This window comes from Trichosurus vulpecula, chromosome 2, assembly GCF_011100635.1.
Source record: "Trichosurus vulpecula isolate mTriVul1 chromosome 2, mTriVul1.pri, whole genome shotgun sequence".
Lineage (NCBI taxonomy): Eukaryota > Metazoa > Chordata > Mammalia > Diprotodontia > Phalangeridae > Trichosurus > Trichosurus vulpecula.
The window spans coordinates 33,453,656-33,472,134 of NC_050574.1; the positions used below are offsets into that span (position 1 = coordinate 33,453,656).

The window sequence follows — 18,479 nt, forward strand, 5'->3', positions numbered from 1 at the left end:
TTTGGAACTCAATTTAAGTCCCCCATCCCTGACTTATACTATTCTTAGGGAGAAAGAAGGAGACGGGGGAGAAAGGGAGGGAGAGAATTTGGAAATCTCTTTTAAAAAATTAAATGTTAAAAAAATGAGAAAAAAATTTTTTAAAAGAAAGTTGATTAGGCTGAATGGTACAGTTTACAAAGGGGAATAATGTGTAATGAGTCTGGAAAGACAGGTTGGATTCCAATTTTGAAGGGCTTTCAATGCTAAAGAAAATGATACTTGAGCTTTTGGACAACAATCCACCAAATCTCCTTGAGGAACTCAGGCAGACTTGGGCTTTCAGGCTAAGTTTGGTGACTACATGGATACTGGCTGGGAGAGGGGAATGCAGGAGATGCAGGGAGTCCAATTAGGAGGTTATAGAAATAATCCAAGGGAGAGGGGTTGAGGTTGTGAAGCAGAGAGTTTTACAGTCAAGAGGGTTGGAGGCCAGAGTTGAGATGGAGACAGAATCAGCCAGACTCAGCAGCTGATTGGAGGTCAGGGCTGAGAAGCAGGTCCCAAGATTGGAATCCAGGTGACTGAAAGGCAGAAATAGGAAGTTGGGAAAACCCTCTGGATGGCACTGATAATCCAAGGACCCTTCTGACCCTTCACTGATGATACTATGAACCCTTGCAATGATGTCACAGCCCCCAGGTCTTCTATCATCCACAGTTTGGGAATGATTGGACGAGATTATCCCAGGCTCCTCCCAGTTCTGAATCTCATATTCCTGTGATGCATAAACATTTTAGGATGCCCAATTTAGTTCTGATAACAGAAACAACATTTTTTAAAACAATTAGAACTACCCCAAAATGGAATGGGCTGCTTTGGGAGGGAGAAGTCTTTCCTCACTAGAGGTTGTCACATAGAGATTGGATGACCCCTTGTTAGAGATGTTATAGAAGTGGTTTCCAGACACATAATGGGTTGGACTGTATTGCCTCCAAGGGTCCCTCCAGCTCTTGAGATTATGGGCACCTTGGGCTTAATTGAATAGGGAATACAAGGAAATCTTGCATGGTTGCCAGGGTTTTGATGGAATAGCAATTTGATATGGCAGCCGAGAAGACAAATACTTCCTTAGGCTGCATGAAAGGAGCATAGCGTGCTAGGTCTGTAACCCAAAGAGATCACAAAAAAAGTGGAAAAGGACCAACATGTATAAAAATATTCATAGCAGCTCTTTTTGTGGTGGCAAAGAATTGGAAATTGAAGGGATGCCCATCAACTGGGGACTGGCTGAACAAGTTGTGGTGTATGAATGTAATGGAACACTATTGTGCTATGAGAAATGATGAGCAGGCAGATTTAAGAAAGACTTATATGAACTGATGCTGAGTGAAGTGAGCAGAACCAGGAGAACATTGTACACAGTAATGGCTACAATGTATAAAAATCAACTATGATAGACTTGGCTCTTCTCAGCGACGAAATGATCTAAGACAATTCCAAAAGACTCATCTTGGAAAATGCTGTCTACATCCAGAGAAAGAACTATGGAGTCTGAATGCAGATCGAAGTTACTATTTTCTCTCTCTTTTTTTCTTTCTCATGGTTTTTACCTTTTGTTCTGATTCTTCTTTCACAACATGACTAATGTGGAAGTATGTTTAATATGATTGTACATGTATAACCTATATCAGATTGCATGCCGCCTTGGGGAGGGGAAGGGGAGGGAGTAAGGGAGGAAAAAATGTGGAACTCATTCGTATAAAAGTGAATGTTGAAATCTATCTTTACATGTAATTGGAAAAAATAAAATACTATTATGTGGGGGTGGGGGGATGGACCAATGGAAAGGGAAATTAAAAAAAAAAACCACATTCCTGCTTTAAAAAAATAACTATAGATTAGGCAAAAAAAAAAAAAAAAAAAGAAAAAACAAAGAAAAGAAAAGAAAAAAAGAGGCAGTGGCAGTCTTGTCTTTTCTACCCTGGTCAGACCACATAGGGAATATCATGTTCCATATTTAACAGATGAGGCTTGTAAACTGTTGATAATCTAGAGGAAGACCACCACGTCTCCAGTTCAAGCCATGAAGACAGGTTGAGGCAACAAGGGATGTCTATTCTGGTCAAGGAAAGACTCAGGGTGGGGGAAGATGGAGGGGACACATGAGAGCTGTCAAGTGTTGGGAGGGACCTCGGGAAAGGAGTCACTTGTCCCAGGCAACAGCTAGAACCGGGAGCAGCAGAGGGCAGTGAGAAGCCAATTGAGGCTTGATTTCAGGAAGATTCTTTCTCACCCATAGAGAGGAAGGAAGAGAGTCCTCTTTACACAATCTTCAGACAAAGGCTGGTCGACCCCCTCTCAAGTACACTGGAGGAGAGTGTGCATTTTCCAGGTGCAGACTGTGGTAGGGGGGGGACTCTGATCCAACTGCGATTCTATGATTCTATGAAAAAACAACCACCTCAACATCCGCCAAAAGGGGCTTTCCCTTGTGAAGGAGGAAGGGTTTGGGCGGCGTGAGCTCTCGGTGCAGGCAGAGGCTGTGGAACAGAGGCAGGCTGGAAGATGACTGGCTGGCATCGGTATCCGTGGAGGCCCGTGACGCTCCTCTGCCTCCTTGCTGCCCAGCTGCATCTGGCCTCTCTGCACCAGTGTGGCAGGTTCTCCTACAGCTCAGCTGGCAAGTGCTGCCAGTATTGTAAACCTGGTGAGTCCTGGGGCAGAGGGGAACAGCCAGGGCTGGAAGGGAGTGAGGAAGAGGAGCAGCCGGGGCTGAGAGGAAGGGAGGAAGATGGCTTCACAGAATTACGGGGTTAGAACTGGAAAGGACCTCTAAGTTCAACTAATCCAACCTGACCATTTTGCAGAGGAAGAAACTGAGGCCCAGAGAGGTTAAAGGTCACCCAGGCAGTAATTAGCAGAGAGGGTAGGATTCAAACAGGTCCTCTGATTCCAAATCCAGGACTCTGCACCACAGCGTAGAGAGAGTGGGAGAGTTGGGAAGAAAAGTTGGCAAGTATTTATTAGGGGAAAGAGGGAGGGAACAGGTATTTAACCAATGCCCTCTGCACGTCAGGCACTATGCCAAGGGCTTTGTAAATATCTCATTTGATCCTCATAACAGCCCTGGGAGGTAGGTGCTATCATGGTCCCAATTTCACAGTTGAGGAAACAGAGGCAGACAGGTTAAGTGACTTGCCCAGGGTCACACAGCTAATAAGTGTCAGAGCTTGTGTCAGATTTGAACCTGGTGCTAACTGCCTCCAGGCCCAGAACTCTATCAAACAAGACCTAGCTGCCTGTATATTACATATACCAGGTGCCAAGCATTGCTCTAAATGCCAGGGACACAAAGACAGGCAAAAGACAGTCCCTGCTCCCAGGGACCTCCCAGGCTAAGCCAGGAGGCAGTGTTACATCCACCGCATACAAACAAGCTGCACAGAGAGGCAGATCAGAGGGAAGGAGTCTTAGGAGATTAAGGACCAGTCATTGTCCACTAGAACTGCCTCGGGGGTCCACATCCAGCCTTCTGTGGCTGTGTCATCCTCACCCCATTCTGTAGATGGGAAAACAGGCTCACATTTGCCCAAGATCACACAGCTAATAGGTGTCAGAGCCAGGATGTGAACCCAGGTCTTGTGACTCCAAAGCTAGCGCTCTTTCCATGAAGAAAGGGCCGAGGCATTTTTATATAGCACCTACTATGTGCCAAGTACTATGCAAAGCATTTTATATATATTATCTTATTTGGTCCTCACAGCAACCCTGGGAGATGGGTGCTATTATCCCCTTTTACAGGGGGAACTGAGGCTGGCAGCAATTAAGTGACTTGCCCAGGGTCATACAGCTAGTGTCTTGGTTGTGATTTGAACTCGGACTTTCCCGATGCTCTATCCACTGTGCCACCAGCTGCCTGCCAACCTCTTAGTAATTAGTATTTAATGTCATTTGACATGGGCTGCCCCTTCTGTGAGGTTCTGATTTAGACCCGCCAGCAAAGGAGCCGATGCCATGGTCCTGGCCGTGAGTGGTCCCATCCATCGCTGGTGTGTTGGGTTTGGGGGCTCAGGGAGGTGGCAGGAGAGCCAGGGCAGGGGAGGTGGTGGAGGGCTGAGCCTGGGGAGGAGCCAAAAGCCCAACAGGATTGAAACATGCAGTGGGTGACATCTGGAAAGGTGGGCCAGGCCAGAGGAGGCTGGCCTGGGGCTGGGTTTACCGGTACCAGACTGTGTGCTGAGGGTCTTAGATCTAGAGCTGGGGGGGGGGGGGGCCCAGAGGCCATCTAGTCCAACTGGCTGTTTTTAGAGAAGAGGAAACTGAGTCTCAGAATGGGGGGAAGAGCTTGCCTAAAGTCACACAAAAAGTAAGCATTGGAGGCAGGATTTGTCCAGTTCCTCTGACTCTAAAACACATGCTTTCCCCATGTATCCCTTTCCACCTCCACTCCAGCTCCTTCATTAAACCTGATCCACAAGGACTGTTCCAGTTTTTTTTTTTCCATGTCCCTAGCACTTTTCATAGTGCCTGACACATATTAGGTTCTTTTTTTTCTTTCTTATTAATGTTTAGTTTTCAACATTCACTTCCATAAGATTTTGAATTGCAAATTTTCTCCCCATCTCTCCCCTCCCTCCACCCCAAGACTGCCTGCATTCTGATTACCCTCTCCCTGAGTCTTCTATCACCTCCCCCACTCCTCTTATCTCTTTCCTCTTTCCTTCTATTTTCCTGTAGGGTAAGATAGATTTCTAGGCCCCATTGCCTGTATATCTTATTTCTCAGTTGCATGTAAAAACAATTTTTAACATTCGTTTTTGAAACTTTCAGTTCCACATTCTCTTCCTTCCTCCCTCCCCATCCACCCTCATTAAGAAGGCAAGCAATTCGATCATACAGTAGGTTCTTAATAATGCATGTTGAGCTGAAAAGATGGCTCCAGGTGAAGTGCATTCACATTCCCTGAGGAGGGAAGAGGCACCAATAGCGGGGGCTCAGGGAAGGCTTCCTGGAAGAGGTGATGCCTGAGCTGAGGCTTGAAGGCAGGCAAAGATTCTGAGGAGCAAAGATGAGAACATATTTTCCCAGGTGTAGGGCTTGACTTGTGCAAATGCATGAATGTGGTAGATGATGCGTCCTTTGGGGAACTAGTTGGTAGCCCACGGAGGAGCAGGGAGATGGCTGCAGGTGGGGAGATGTGCAGAGATGAGATGATGCTCCTGGTACCGGCTGACAATCTGACAAAAGCCAGGCTCACTCTGGCTCCCCCTGGCTCCCCTTGGGCCACCACAGGTTTTGAGATGGCAAGTCGCTGTAATGACAAAGAAGACACCCAGTGCAAACCATGTGCCAAGAAGCTCTTCAATGAGGGCTTCAGCTATGACTTCTGCCAGCCCTGCAGTCAGTGCAACATCGGTAAGGGCCAGTTCCACCCCTGCCCAAGGCTCCTATCCCTCCCCCATGCTCCCATTCCCTCCTTTGTGCTCACCCCCTCAGTGCTTCTACCCACTCCCCTGTGCTCCCACCTCACCCTGATGTTCCCATCCCCTCCACTGTGCTCCCCCCCAGTGCTTCCCCCCACCCCAGTGCTCCCCAACGTAGAAGAGAATGCCCTGGCCCTGGGCTGAGAGAATACTTGCGTCTTGCCTGTGGCCCACCTTCCTTACCTCCCCCTCCCTTAGTAAGTCTGTGACCAGGCCTATGGTCCAGTGCCTCCTCTCACTGGGCCTTGGGGTCACTCACCTTCTTCCGGGTCTTCCTTGGACTTTATTCATCTGCCCCAGAGCTGCCTTGGCCAGGGACCTTTGGGCCTAGACATCACCCCCACCATCCCTGGCCTCCCTCAGCCTAGCCATCTCACCCTCAATGCACCTAAGAGCCACATCAGATTTTCCCCAAATGGGCTTGAACTAGAAATGGAAGCAAATCCTTTGAGCCTGGGAATCTCAGACTGAACTCCCCTAATTTGACCCCAATGGCTTCTTGACCAGAATTGGTACCTTCCTGACCCCTCCCACTAACCTCTGGAAGCCACACTTTGGATGTACCATTGGTCTTCGCCATAAGCCTGGTGCTTCCCAAAGAGGGTGGACATAATCAACCTGTCCCACACCCACTCATCATGTAAGGAAAGATCCATGACCTTGGGTGAGACTCTCCCCCTTTGTGGACCACATCTCTCTACTCTGTAAAATGATGGCTTTGTTTGCCAGACCATCTTTCAGAGCCCTCCCAGTCATGATTCCATATTCTGAGGCCCCTCCCAGCTCTGATATTCCGTGTTCTAAGGCCCTCCTAGCCCTGTTCCCTGTTCTAAGGTCCCTACCAGCTCTGACATTCCCTATTCTAAGGTCCCTCCCAGCCCTGACATTCCCTGTTCTAAGGCCCTCCCAGCCCTGACATTCCCTGTTCTAAGGTCCTCCCAGCTCTGAGGTTCCCTGTTCTAAGATTCCATAGTACTCTAAACCCTATGATTGTATGACTGGAAAAGACATTCCTGGCCAGGGATATTGTCTTCCCCGCCTTTACCATGGTGCAGACATGCCCTTGGGTTTTTGGAGACGATGGCAGTAAAACGCCCTGCCAACCCTGCAGGTTCTAAGGATGGGCTTTGGCCTCAGGCCTGAGGCTCACTGAGCCTCCTGTCTGAGAAACCTGCCCATCTAAGTGTGGGGAGGCTTCCCTGGGAACCAAAAGGCCATAAGCCATGGTGTTGATTCATGGGACACTTGGTCATCTTGCCTTTGTCTGGTCATGCTAAGCATGCTCCACAGTAATACCTGTAAGGTGCTCCAGGTGAGGGAAATTGTGTGAGCCAAGGCCAGGGGACAGGCAGGAGCTTGGTGGGTCCAATGAAGGGGAAGTCTGACCCACGCCACACCGGTCTCCTCTTCCTATCCCCTGCGCCATACACTGGTGCATGGGCTGGCATCAATACATTTTTTTAAGTGCCTCCCTCTCACAGTTGTTGTGAGGTTGTGTGTGAGGTACTTTGTAAACTTCAAAGTACCTGTTAAATGTCAGGGCTCAGATAAACCTCTAAGGGATGTCAGAGGGCAGATGATGAACTGCATTGGTTTGTTCTCATCTGGGAATTCCCTATACCACTGAAGTCTTGTCTTCCCTCTCCTCCATCACCACATCATTCCCCCCACCCCCAAACCAAACCCAACAATTTCTTTTGTCGTTGAATTGATTTTAGTCATTTCCAAATCTTGGTGACCCCACTGAGGGTTTTCTTGGCAGAGACACTGGAATGGTTTGACATTTCCTTCTCTAGTTCATTTTGCAGATAAGGAAACTGAGGTAAATAGGGTTAAGTGACTTGCCCATCATCATACAGTTAATAAGTGTTTGAGGCCACCTTTGAAGTCAGAAAGATGAGTGTTCTTGATTCCAGGCAGTCTATGTGCCGCACCACCAAAACCAACAACAACCAAAAGCACCTGTCATCATCAAGCAAGCAGACCTCTCTGCAGGACCACAGCCCAGATGCTGAGCAGGCAGAGAAGGAGGCCAAGACCTGGAGGATCTCCTCCAACCATAGCAGCCGCTCTGCCAGGGTCATCTGGGATTGTAATGAGGTGGGGGCATCAGAAGAGAGGACAGCAAAGTAAAGACAGAGATGGCAAAAGGGAGTTTGAGGCAAAATGTCGATGCGTACACGTGCATGTGTGAGTGTGCGTGGCTGTGTATGGTGAATGGCGTGCTCAGAACTGGAAGTACCCTCTGGAGCCATTTAAGCCAACCCATGCCTCAGCAGGCTTCCCATTGGTCACAATGAGTCTCATAATTACCATTTCACTGCTGGAAAGCAGTCACCCCAGTGAGGTACACATTGTAGCTGGTGAGAAAGAAATGTATCTCCTCCTCTCCTCCTCTTCCTCTTCTTCCTCCTCCCTCTCCTCCTTTTCCTCCATAGCCTCCTCCTCCTCCCCCCTTCTCCCCTCTTCCTTCTCCTCCCTCTCCTCCTCTTCTTCTTCCTCATAGCTGGAGAGGGAGAAATGTACCTCTTCCTCTCCTCCTCTTCTTCTTCCTCCTCCATCTCCTCTTCCTTTCCCTCCTTTCCTTCTTCTCCTCCTCCTTTTTCTCCTCCCCCTCTTCTCCTCCTCCTCTTCCTTCCCCTCCCTCTCCTCCTCCCCCCTATCCTCCCTTTCTTCCTCCTTCCCCCTCCCCTCCTCCTCCTCTTCTCCCTCCCCCCTCCCATCTCCCTCCACTCAGCTTATGGCCAAGATGACTCAGGAGGTCTCAGTAAATGCTAATTGAAAGGTTGCTGAACGAAGAGCTGGGGAGCTCTCACGGGTGCTGTACCCATTTCCTCAATCACAGAGGCAAACAAACCCCATGGGATCCTCACTGCTGGGGTGTGGGAGCTGCCCCAGAGATGGGCAGAGGGACAGCCCCTGCAAAGACAAGGCATAGTGTGGTGAACGCGTGTATGTGTTTTGTATGCGTATCTGCATATAGCTCCTATTTCTATGGAGCTTTAAGGTTCACAAAACACTTTAAACATTATCACCTCGTTCGATCCTCACAACAACCCTGAGAGGGACGTGCTGTTACTATTCTCGTTTTACAGTTGGGGAAGCTAAGGCAGGTGGAGGTGATGTGACTTGCCCAGGGCCACACAGCTAGGGAGCATCTGAGGCTGGATTTGAACTTGCGTCTCCCTGACTCTCTCCTCTCCATCATTAGCTATGTCTGGCACGCCCTAGTCCAGCACATTGTACATGACCGCTCAGTCCTGAACTAGGAAGAGGAGCCCCGGACCCTATTCCCTTCTGTTCAGTTCTTTCAGGTCCAGCCCCGAGGGCGGTAGTTCTGCCTGGGCACTCCCCCGCCCCGCCCCGCTGCTCCGGGGGAGGGGGAGCCCTGCATCGACTCTCCCCTCTTTTCTCTCCTGCTGCTCAGGAAGCGGGAGCCAGATCCTCAAGAATTGCACAGCGTCCAGTGACACCGTGTGTCAATGCACCCCAGGGACCCAGCCTGTGGAAACCTTCAAGTGGGGCGTGGGTGAGCAGCTCCTCTCAGCCCCTCCCAGTAGAGGGTCTGTCAAAACCCCAAGTCTTCCCTTCCCCCCAGAAAGGGACAATCTGAGGGACTGGGAGGTGGGGGAACAGGACACAGGGCTATGGTGTGTGTGTGTGGGGGGGTGCTGTGTACATGTGAGCCAACATGGGGTGTGTGAATGCATGTGGACACGTGCGTATGTGTGAGTGGTTGTATTTCTGCAAGTATGTGCCTGTGGAGGTGAGTGTAAATGCGTGAGAATACGGATGGTCTTGCATAGACGGGCACGGGGGCGGGGAGCAGGGGAGTGTCACGTGCTCAGGTGAGGGGAACCGAGCTGAAGAGTGCTGAACAACTCGGGGATGCACAGCCCCTGGCCCCTTCCCACGCCTCCTCCTGTCCCCGTCCCTTTCCCATTTCCCCCTCCTCTTCCAGAATGACATCCCTTCTAGACAACAGAGACGGAAGTCACCCCACAAAGCATGTAGTCCCCACCTTTCTCTGCCCAGGACCAAACAGTGGGTCCCACTGAGCAAAGCTTTCCTTGTCTTTGTTTCCAGAATGCACCCGGTGTCCCCCAGGACACTTTTCCCTAGGAGAAAACACCTTGTGTAAACCGTGGACCAAGTAAGTGCTGTGAAGGGGACTGGGGACCCAGACAAGACCCTAGCGCCCAGCCCCCAGCCAGCCCTGAGGTCCTGGCACAGCAAGGGAGGGGAAGGCAGGAAGGATGAAGGAGCCGCCCCCACCCCCCACCCCTCCGGCGCCCAGCCCGCAGCCAGCCCTGAGTTTCTGGCATAGCAAGGGAGGGGAAAGTCAGAAGGATGAGGAAGCCACCTGCGCCCCTGCTCAGGTAGCCCCCTCTAATTCGCTTCAAAGGTTCCCCAACACCTCCTGGACCTCGGGGCCTGGGCAGAAGGGGTGGGGGGCTGGCTCCCTGCACTCCGGCCCTGCCCTCACACACCTACCTCCGCTCCCACCCCGCAGCTGCACGGCCATAGGCAAACGTACCCTGCGGGCTGGTAGCAGCAGGGCCGATGCTGACTGTGAGGATGCCAGGACGCCAGGGCCACCCCGAAGCCCTCCAACGTCTGCTCGGACCACAACCAACAGCTTCTCCATAGTGCACTGGAGGGTCACCACACAGAGCCTAGGAGTGCTGAGCACCCTACAGCCCCACCCTGACAAATCCTGGTGTAAGGATGTGCCTTTGGCCACCTCTGCTTTTGTCCTAGCTCTCCTTACCATCCCCACCCCCCACCACGTGCAGGCTCTCCAGGGTCAGGGGAGAGATGTGGCAGACCTGGCTTCAGATTCTGACTCAGTGGCTTTTGACCGGGTGCCTCTTGCCGGGACTGGGACTCAGCTTACTCACCTTTAAAATGAGGGCTCTTACTGGGTGGGCTCCCGTGGCCTCCTGGGTTCAGACCTGCTACCTTTCCAGGAGATGAGAACCTCCACCTGCTCCTCCAAGGAAACCTCCCCAGGACCCCCGAGGCACCAGGGGCCAGGGCAGAGGGCTGCTGGCTGCAGGGGTCGGGGAGGTGACCACCTCCATCACTCGTTCTCCCTTGTCTTGCAGCCCTGCTCTCCATCATATTCCTGGTGCTACTTCTGCTCTTGGTGTTTGGCTTGGTTATGCTGGTTCTTGGTATCTACTTGCCCAAGAGAGACAAGAGGCAGCTACCTGCAATATGGAAGCCCCCAGGTGAGTCCACTCTTTGATCTTTCTGCCTTCCTCCCCACCTCCCTCTGAACAAGCTCAGGGTAATGGAGAGAGAGGACATAGCTGAGTGTGAACACAGGAGGTAGCATTCTAAGGTGGGCAGGGTGGGGGAATTGGGATCCTGTAGTTGTCAAGAGTCTGGGTGGGTGGTTCCATCTCCCCTTCCCCCATTGTGTCCTCACCCCCTGCTCCATGGCCAGTGCCTTCTTCCTCCATCCCCAGGAACACACAGTTTCCGGATGCCCATCCAAGAGGAACACCAGTCCAGCCTAGCCAAGGTCTGAGGTCATGGAGACCACAGATGGAGACCATCCTTCCCTCCTTCCCTCCTTCCCCTTGGCTTGGCTGGACCTGCTGTGGGAAGGTTGAGGGCCTTAAGGGGCTCTCTTCACCCTGCTTTTTCCCCTGCCCCACCCCCAGGTCCAAGTTACTCTTCTAGCAGCCCAAACTCCTAGATCCCATGGGGGTTATTAGGGTTTCCTCTGAACCTCTTTCTGAAGGCAACCACTGGTGTCCATTCTATCGAGAAGCTCATCTGAGTTCTAGGGCACTTGCATTTCACAGAAAGTATATAGGCTTAGCCAATACAAACCCCTGGGATCTAAGAGCTTGGAGGAAGCTCCAGGACCATCTTGCCCAATCCACACCCAGAGAAGTCCCAACTCTGACATACCCAACAAGTGGCCATCTGGCCCTCGCTTGAAAGCCAGGCCTAGCTCGCATTGGCTGATAGTTCTTCCCCCCAGTGGAAGGGGCACTCAGTCTGGGGCAGGGTCCAGGCTCTCCCACTTACACTGTGTGGCCCTAGGCAAGTCCCTTGGGCTTTCTAGCCTTCAGCTTCCTCTTCCATCTGCTCAGATGACCTTGAAGGTGCCTTCCAGCTCTGTCTAGGCTCCTTGAGATAAATGTTTAACCATTTTAGAAAAACACAGACACGGAAGATTCTCAGGGACAGAAATCTAGATGATCCAGGGCCTAAAGAAGGGCAGGTGGCCGGAGACCATTCTGCCCCTTTTCATCTTGCTGTACCCTTAGTTCTCCCACCGAAATGAGGTCCAATGCCACCATGCCTGCTTCTGTCTTCTCCGGTCTGGGTATAGATTAATTTCATGGCCCCATCCTCTCTGCTGACCTGGCAGCAACACGAGCTCCAAATGGGTGCATTTCTGGCCTCCCTTCCTCTCCCTCCTTCTGTTGCCATGATCCCCAAAGTCCTGGACTAAGCCCTGATGCTGATTCACATCCCATAAAAGAGCCTTCACACTCTTGTTCCTCTCTATGGCCCTTCCCTCCTCCAATTCGAAAAAAATGAGAAATTCCTGGTCATTATTCCCTGGGCATTGCCCCACTTTCCAGACATAGCACCCATCCCCTTCCCTTGGACCTACCCCCCTGTATCGAGTCTCTGACACTCTGTCTCGCATCAGCGTCACTTCCCCTATGGCTGGTCACTCTCCAGCCCTCCCTCCCTCTTCCCCATTTCTATACATAACCCCCACTCGCTGGTAGCAGAGGGCTAAGCTGCTGGGGGTGGGGGAGGGCAACCAAATGTCTGCCTTCAGTATTCACCCCTATGGGGTGTCCTGGACTGTGGCCTGAGCCTTGGGGGGCCTCTGGGCCCCCTTCCAGTGATCTGAACTTACCCCCCTGAGGCTGAGCGGTGAAAGCTGGGAGCAGCTGTCATGCAGTGTGCTGACTGTAGGGGCTGAGCCTCTTTATGTGGTTTATTGTATAAACTCTTGGGCTGGTAAGCAGGCCTGGAAACTGGTAAGGGCTTGGGGCTGTTTGGTCAATGGGGCTGGGGGAAAAATTGGGTGAAGGGAGAGACAGAGACAGAGAGAGAGAATGAGAGAGACACACAGAATAAGAGAGAGAGAGAGAGAGAGAGAGAGAGAGAGAGAGAGAGAGAGAGAGAGAAGAGGGAAGGAAGGAGAGAGAAAAGAGAACGAGAAAAGGCGAGAGACACAGATAGAGACAGACAGAGACAGAGACAGAGAATGAGAGAGACACACACACAGAGGAAGAGAGAGAGAGGAAAAAGAAAGAGAAGAGGGAAGGAAGGAGAGAGAAAAGAGAAAGAGAAAAGGAGAGAGACACAGATAGAGACAGAGAGAGACACAGAGAGAGAAAATAGTGGGGAGAGAAAAAGAAAGGGGAGAGAGAGAGAGAGAGAGAGAGAGAGAGAGAGAGAGAGAGAGAGAGCACCTGTGCTACTGTCTTCTCTCAGCTCTCCTGCTGACTTGCTGTGTGACCCTGCACAACATATTCAGCCTTTCTGTGCCCCCATGTATCTATCTGTCTCTAACATGAGTCCAAGGCTTCTTCTCTACAGCTCTCCCATTTCTCTGGCCCATCCCTAGCTCCGCACCCTCACCTGTCCCCCCACGGTCCTCAGCCGTCCAGTGGAGTGGGACGCCCTCCTTGATACTGCTAGGTGCAGCGGGTCAAGACTTTCTTCCCTCCATGGTGGGCTTCCATCCCCACTGCACATCTGTCAGTGTCAGGATACACCGTTTTAGGTGCCCCTGGTGCCAGGGAGTCCTTGGGGCCAACTCTCCTCTCCCTGGTCCTGTCCTGCCATGTCCCCAGCCATGGCCGGGTTAGCTGGCCATGTTCTGGGCAGCTCTGGGAGCCTTGCGAGGTGGGGAGGGGAGGGGAGAGGGGTGCTGGCTGCCTCTGCCCTCTCTTTGCCTCTCCCCCCCCCAATACACAGAGCACACTAACAACGGACAGGCTACGGATGCCACTATGGGCTTTGTGAGAGGCAGGCACATGTAGAGGATGGATGGATGGTGCAGTGCACTTGGAGTCAGGATGACCTGGGTTCAAATCATGTCTCTGACACATGTTAGCTCTGTGATATCTGTGATGTCTTGTTCAGGGCAAGTTGATCTGTTTCTCTGAGCCTTGGTTTCCTCATGTATAAAATGAGACCAATGACAGTACCCACCTCACAGGGTCATTGTGAGGGCCAAAGAAATCCTGCCTTGAAGCACCCGGCCAGCCTTGACATGTGAACTGCTATTTATTATTAGCCAGTGTCGAATTCCCACTCTGCCCTGTCTCATACTCAGTCTTCTCACCTATAAAATGGGTCATTATAACTATAGTCCTGATTTGCAAACAAAGAATCACAGTAACAAAATAAGAGTCTCCCCCCCACCTCCCACCCCTTCTGTGAAGTGGTGGTAAGAATTCTAGCTTTCTTAACCTCAGGTAAAATGGGAAGAAATCATGTTTGCGAAATCAGTATTATTTAAACCTAAACTTGTTGGGCATAGACACAGATGAGTCAATGCAAAGATCATTACAATGCAATTCAATAAACAATTATTAAGCACCTGCTGTATACAAGGTCTTATTTCCAGCACCAATGATACAAAGATAAAAAACTAAATAGCCCTTATCCTCAGGAAGTGTATGTTCTCCTGGAGAATACAACATATGCTGAGATAATAAATAATTCGAGGAGGAAGACAGCAGGGCGAGGGTGTGCTTCAGGGAAGGCTTCAAAGATGCAAATGCACGGAGGTGGGAGGTTGAGTATGGAGTCCAGAGACCAGACAATAGAGTTTGGCTAGAACATAGAATATATGAAGGGAAGTAAAATTAAATAAAACTTGAGAGGTAGGTTGGAGCCAGGTTGGGGGCCTTCTGTGCCAGGCTGAGGAGACTGGATTCATCCTAGAGCAACCATAGAGTTCTTAATAAACATGGTTTTTCTTAAATATATTTTGATAACTGTATTTCGGCATAAAGTGGTTTCCTTTGTGATCCAGACACTGTGTTAAGCCCCAGGGATACAAATAAAGGTAAAGACAGGCCTGGCTCTCAATGAGCTCCTCGTCTAATTAAGAGGGAATTGGGAAAGGCTTCATGTAGAAGGTGGCATTTTAGCTGGGGCTAATGCCCAGGCATTCATGTTAGTGCCTTCCTGCAGAGATGAACTCCAATTTACCCTGCATATATCTGGTTTATGCAGTTGTTTGCATATTTTCTCCCTCATTAGATTGTCAACTGGATGAGAATAGGGACTGTTTTTGTCTTTCTTTCTATCCCCAGTACTTCGCATAGAGCCTGGCACATAGTAGGTACTTAATAAATGTTTGACTTGTTGCCTTGACTTCTCATGGGCCAATGTTTTGGTGGCCTGACATAAGGAACAGCTTCCCAGAGGAGGTGGGAAGCAGTGGACTTAAGCGGAGGACGAAGATCTGCCATCTTGTCTTTGGACAGTGGAGTGAAGGAAGGAAAGATGAATGAAAGGTTTTTCCAGTGTGAAAGAAGAAAGTCACATTGAGTAGCCTCTGTTTCTTCAGTAAAGGGGTCACACTTCTACTGATGAGACAGAGAAGAGCTGGGGTGGCATTGAGTGATGGAGGAGAGTCAAGTGACCAGTGAAATAGCCAGTCCCCCACAACCATTGTGGGAAATATGATAGTGAAGAATGTCAACTGGACAGAACTGACCTCTAACCTGTGGATGGCTAGAGCTGAACAGAGCAGGCTAGAGACAGAAGAGTCAGGAGTCAAACAGAAGTTTAATTTCAAAGTGAGGGAAATGGCTTGTAAGCACGGGCACATGTCCCTGGACCCCACCCCCTAGCAGGGGGACCCGAGGCAGTGGGGCTGAACCTTGTGGCTAGACAAAGAGTCAAACAGTGTAGTGTAGCAACAGTGGTGAGCAACAGTGAGGCCAGATTTACTAGTGACAAAAAGTCAGTGTTGGTGCTTGCCTGGGCTCAGGGACCATCAGTTCCAGAAAGTGAGCACAAAGGATTACGGTTATGCCAAGCTCAGGGCACAGCTTGTTTTTGGGGCCTACGCTCTGGAAAACAGGGTGTCTCCTAATAGTATCTCAGCAAGAATAAACCTAACAGTGGTAACGGTGAGGATCCAGTGGACGTTAGGCAACAACCTCAGTCAGTGTGATACCATGACTTCCTCTGGTAGTGTTCGGCATGTTAGGTGGGAGGGCCATGAAAGGTGGATAATTGAAGTGATCCAGTGGTTGGGGCTTGACAGGGCATGACTGACGGGGCATAGGGACTCCAAAGTGGTAGACAGCGAAAGGCTGAGCTGGGGGTCAAGATTACAGGGTCGTGGCTGTGAAGGCTATAGAATGAGGCTGGAGCTCTAGCCTGGCCTAAGAGGAGAGAGAGGGATAGAGAAAATGTATGTTATAAGGGGTGAGGACAGAGTAGGCTTGAGTCAGTCAATGAACATTTATTAAGTGCCCACTGGGTGGAGCAGTGCATAGAGCGCTGGGCCTGGAGTTGGGAAGATTCATCTTTCTTTGAGTTCAAATCCAGCCTCAGACACTTACTGGCTGTGACCCTGGGCAAGTCACTCGACCCTGTTGTCCTCAGCATCCTCATCTGTCAAACGAGCTGGAGAAGGAAATCGTGAATCTCTGCCAAGAAAACCTGAAATAAAGCCGTGAAGAGTCAGACACGACTAAAAAAAAACTGAATGAACATCGACGTGTGCCAAGCCTTGGGCTAAGTACTCAGAACAGTGAGGCGGGGCAGAGATGGAAGGGGAGGAAGCGATCATCGGAGCAGGGATGTCAGCATTCAGTGTGGCGGAAGAGGAAGCGGAGGCTCAGCCTGCAGACAGCTTAGGGTGGAGATGGAGGTTGTTCAGGGGGACATCGTCCTAAATGTTGAAGTCCTCAAGCATGAGGACGAGAGCTGGGGTAGAGAGGAATCAAAGGAGAACGACCTTGCAGATTGACACTTTGTAGATGTTCCCTGAGAGGTAGGTGCTATTATCGTGCCCATTTTACGCCTGAGGAAACTGAGGCAGGCAGAAGATAAGTGACTTGCCCAGGGTCACACAGCTAGTAAGAGTCTGAGGCTGGATTTGAACTCAGGTCTTCCTGACTCCAAGCTGAGTGCTTTCTCTTGCTATGCCCTCTACTCATTTTGAATCCCCCTAAATATACTGTTGTGTAAGCTGCATCTCCCCATCTTATCCACAGGTCAAACAGGAGAGACCTTGTCAGATTTGCTAAAAGCTAGGCCAGTTATATGTATAGCATTCCCCTGGTCTAGCTTTTTCTCATGGACAGATCCCCTAATGTAGTGGAGGTCAGAGGGCCTGGGTTCGAATCTCTGTTCTCTCCAAAGTGTTATTTTTCTGATCTTGGTTAAGTCACCGAGGCTTCCTCAGAGCCCCAGTTTCCTCATCTACAAAATGCAGGGTTTGAAACAGCCTCTAAGACAGGGGCTCCTCAACCTTTTCTGTGTCCTGGACCCCTTGGGCCCTGTTGGTGAAACCTCTCGACCCCTTCTCCGAATCATGTTTTTAAATGAATGAAATAAATAAGTAAGATTACAAAGAAAACCAATTATATTGAAACTTCGTTATCAAAATATTTTTAAAACAAGTTTATGAAGCCCAGAGTGAGACTCCTACTCAGGTCTGTTCCAGCTCTGAATCTTTAATCCATCGATTCGGCCTCCCCAGAGATGATGTTGAGGCTTTTCTCCGTTTCCCCCTTTCTTCCACTTGGCAAAGTCCTTCTGTCCTCCAGGCATTTTCAATTCCTCCTTAGGTCACTGTGGCTGCCCCTTTCACTTCCCCAGGACAGCTAGGTCCCTGCTTGCTACAGAGGGTATTCCTGCTCTGAGGGGCAGGCAGGACCACAGGGCCTCTGCTGCTGCTGCTGCTCCTCCTCCTCCAAGCCCATCATTCCATCTTCTCCCAGGCCCCGAATGTTCCAATATGTAGCAGACATCCCCTGCATCATCAACCCCTGCTCACTTCCCTTCCTCTTAACCACTTCTCACTGGAACCCAATCTTCTCAGAATGTAATTTCTTCTTGCTCCACATCAGGCCATGCATGTACACCACACATATCGTTTGGGAAAAACTTTGCTACAAACAATTGGGCAAAAGCAAGTTATAATATTGTCTGTATACCTCTATCCCCCCAACTCCACAATGCCAACAGTTGTTCCAGCCCCACCCTGAACACCCCCCAGCCCCCACTGGGAAACTAATAGCAGTCACCCAACCCTGCCTTTTCTGTCCCAGAGACCCTGTCCCCCTCCTTGACTGACTCACCCTTGGAGGGATCGAAGGGGGCAGAAAAACAGTGACGAGTTCACCCCTTCCCCATCTCCATGCTTGATGCCCTCCGCCCCTATCCCTCCTTGCTGGCTCATCTCACCTACCTGCCCACATCCCTACTCTCTCTGACTCCCATCCTCAATTTCCTTCCATGTTACTGACCTTCCCCACCATCATATTCTAGTCTGTCACATGTCTCTCTCCAGTCTTCCGATTGTCTTCTGTGACCCATCTCTTGCTCTCTCCTCCCTCCTGCCTTGATTCCTTCTTCCTCACTCCTCAATCCCTTCTCTGTCTGACTCCTGAAATCCCCCTTCCTTGTTCCCAGCCCACCCCACCCCCACTTCATCCTCCACTTTGGATCTCTTTTGTCGGGGGTGGGGGATGGGGAGGGAGGTCAGGGTCTAGTCCACTGTGGCTGGAGCAGAGGGCAGGGAACGCTCTCTTAAAAACAAATGAGATTAAAGGAAATCCTCTGTAATTACCAGTGCACTGGCAGTGACTTAGAGATTGAATACCTACACAACCCTCCCTTTATTGCGATTAACTGAGGGTAAGAAGGCATATATCTTTAGGCTAATCTTAGCCAACTTTTATATAACACTTTGTGCCAGGTACTGTGCCAAGTGCTTTCCAGATATTATCTCATTTGATCCTTATAACAACCTTTGGAGGTAGGTGCTAT

The 18,479-nt window shown here is 50.4% G+C and overlaps 1 protein-coding gene across 1 annotated transcript; it reads left to right on the top strand.

The window, feature by feature from the left end:
* The first annotated feature begins 2,229 nt into the window (after positions 1-2,229).
* On the top strand, positions 2,230-12,565 carry TNFRSF4 (TNF receptor superfamily member 4). The gene is made up of 7 exons (XM_036742574.1): positions 2,230-2,689; positions 5,275-5,397; positions 8,893-8,994; positions 9,552-9,618; positions 9,979-10,187; positions 10,574-10,699; positions 10,940-12,565. The coding sequence occupies exons 1-7, from the start codon at positions 2,548-2,550 to the stop codon at positions 10,999-11,001; spliced, it is 831 nt and encodes a 276-aa protein (XP_036598469.1). The 5' UTR covers positions 2,230-2,547; the 3' UTR covers positions 11,002-12,565.
* The last annotated feature ends 5,914 nt before the right edge of the window (positions 12,566-18,479 follow it).

What these genes read in the sequence shown, in the direction of transcription:
- TNFRSF4 (XM_036742574.1), top strand. Translation starts at nt 2,548, where the DNA reads ATGACTGGCTGGCATCGGTATCCGTGGAGGCCCGTGACGCTCCTCTGC. An exon ending in TTGTGTAAACCGTGGACCAA is followed by an intron (nt 9,619 to 9,978) that starts GTAAGTGCTGTG and finishes CCCACCCCGCAG; the next exon opens with CTGCACGGCCATAGGCAAAC. An exon ending in TGCAATATGGAAGCCCCCAG is followed by an intron (nt 10,700 to 10,939) that starts GTGAGTCCACTC and finishes CTCCATCCCCAG; the next exon opens with GAACACACAGTTTCCGGATG.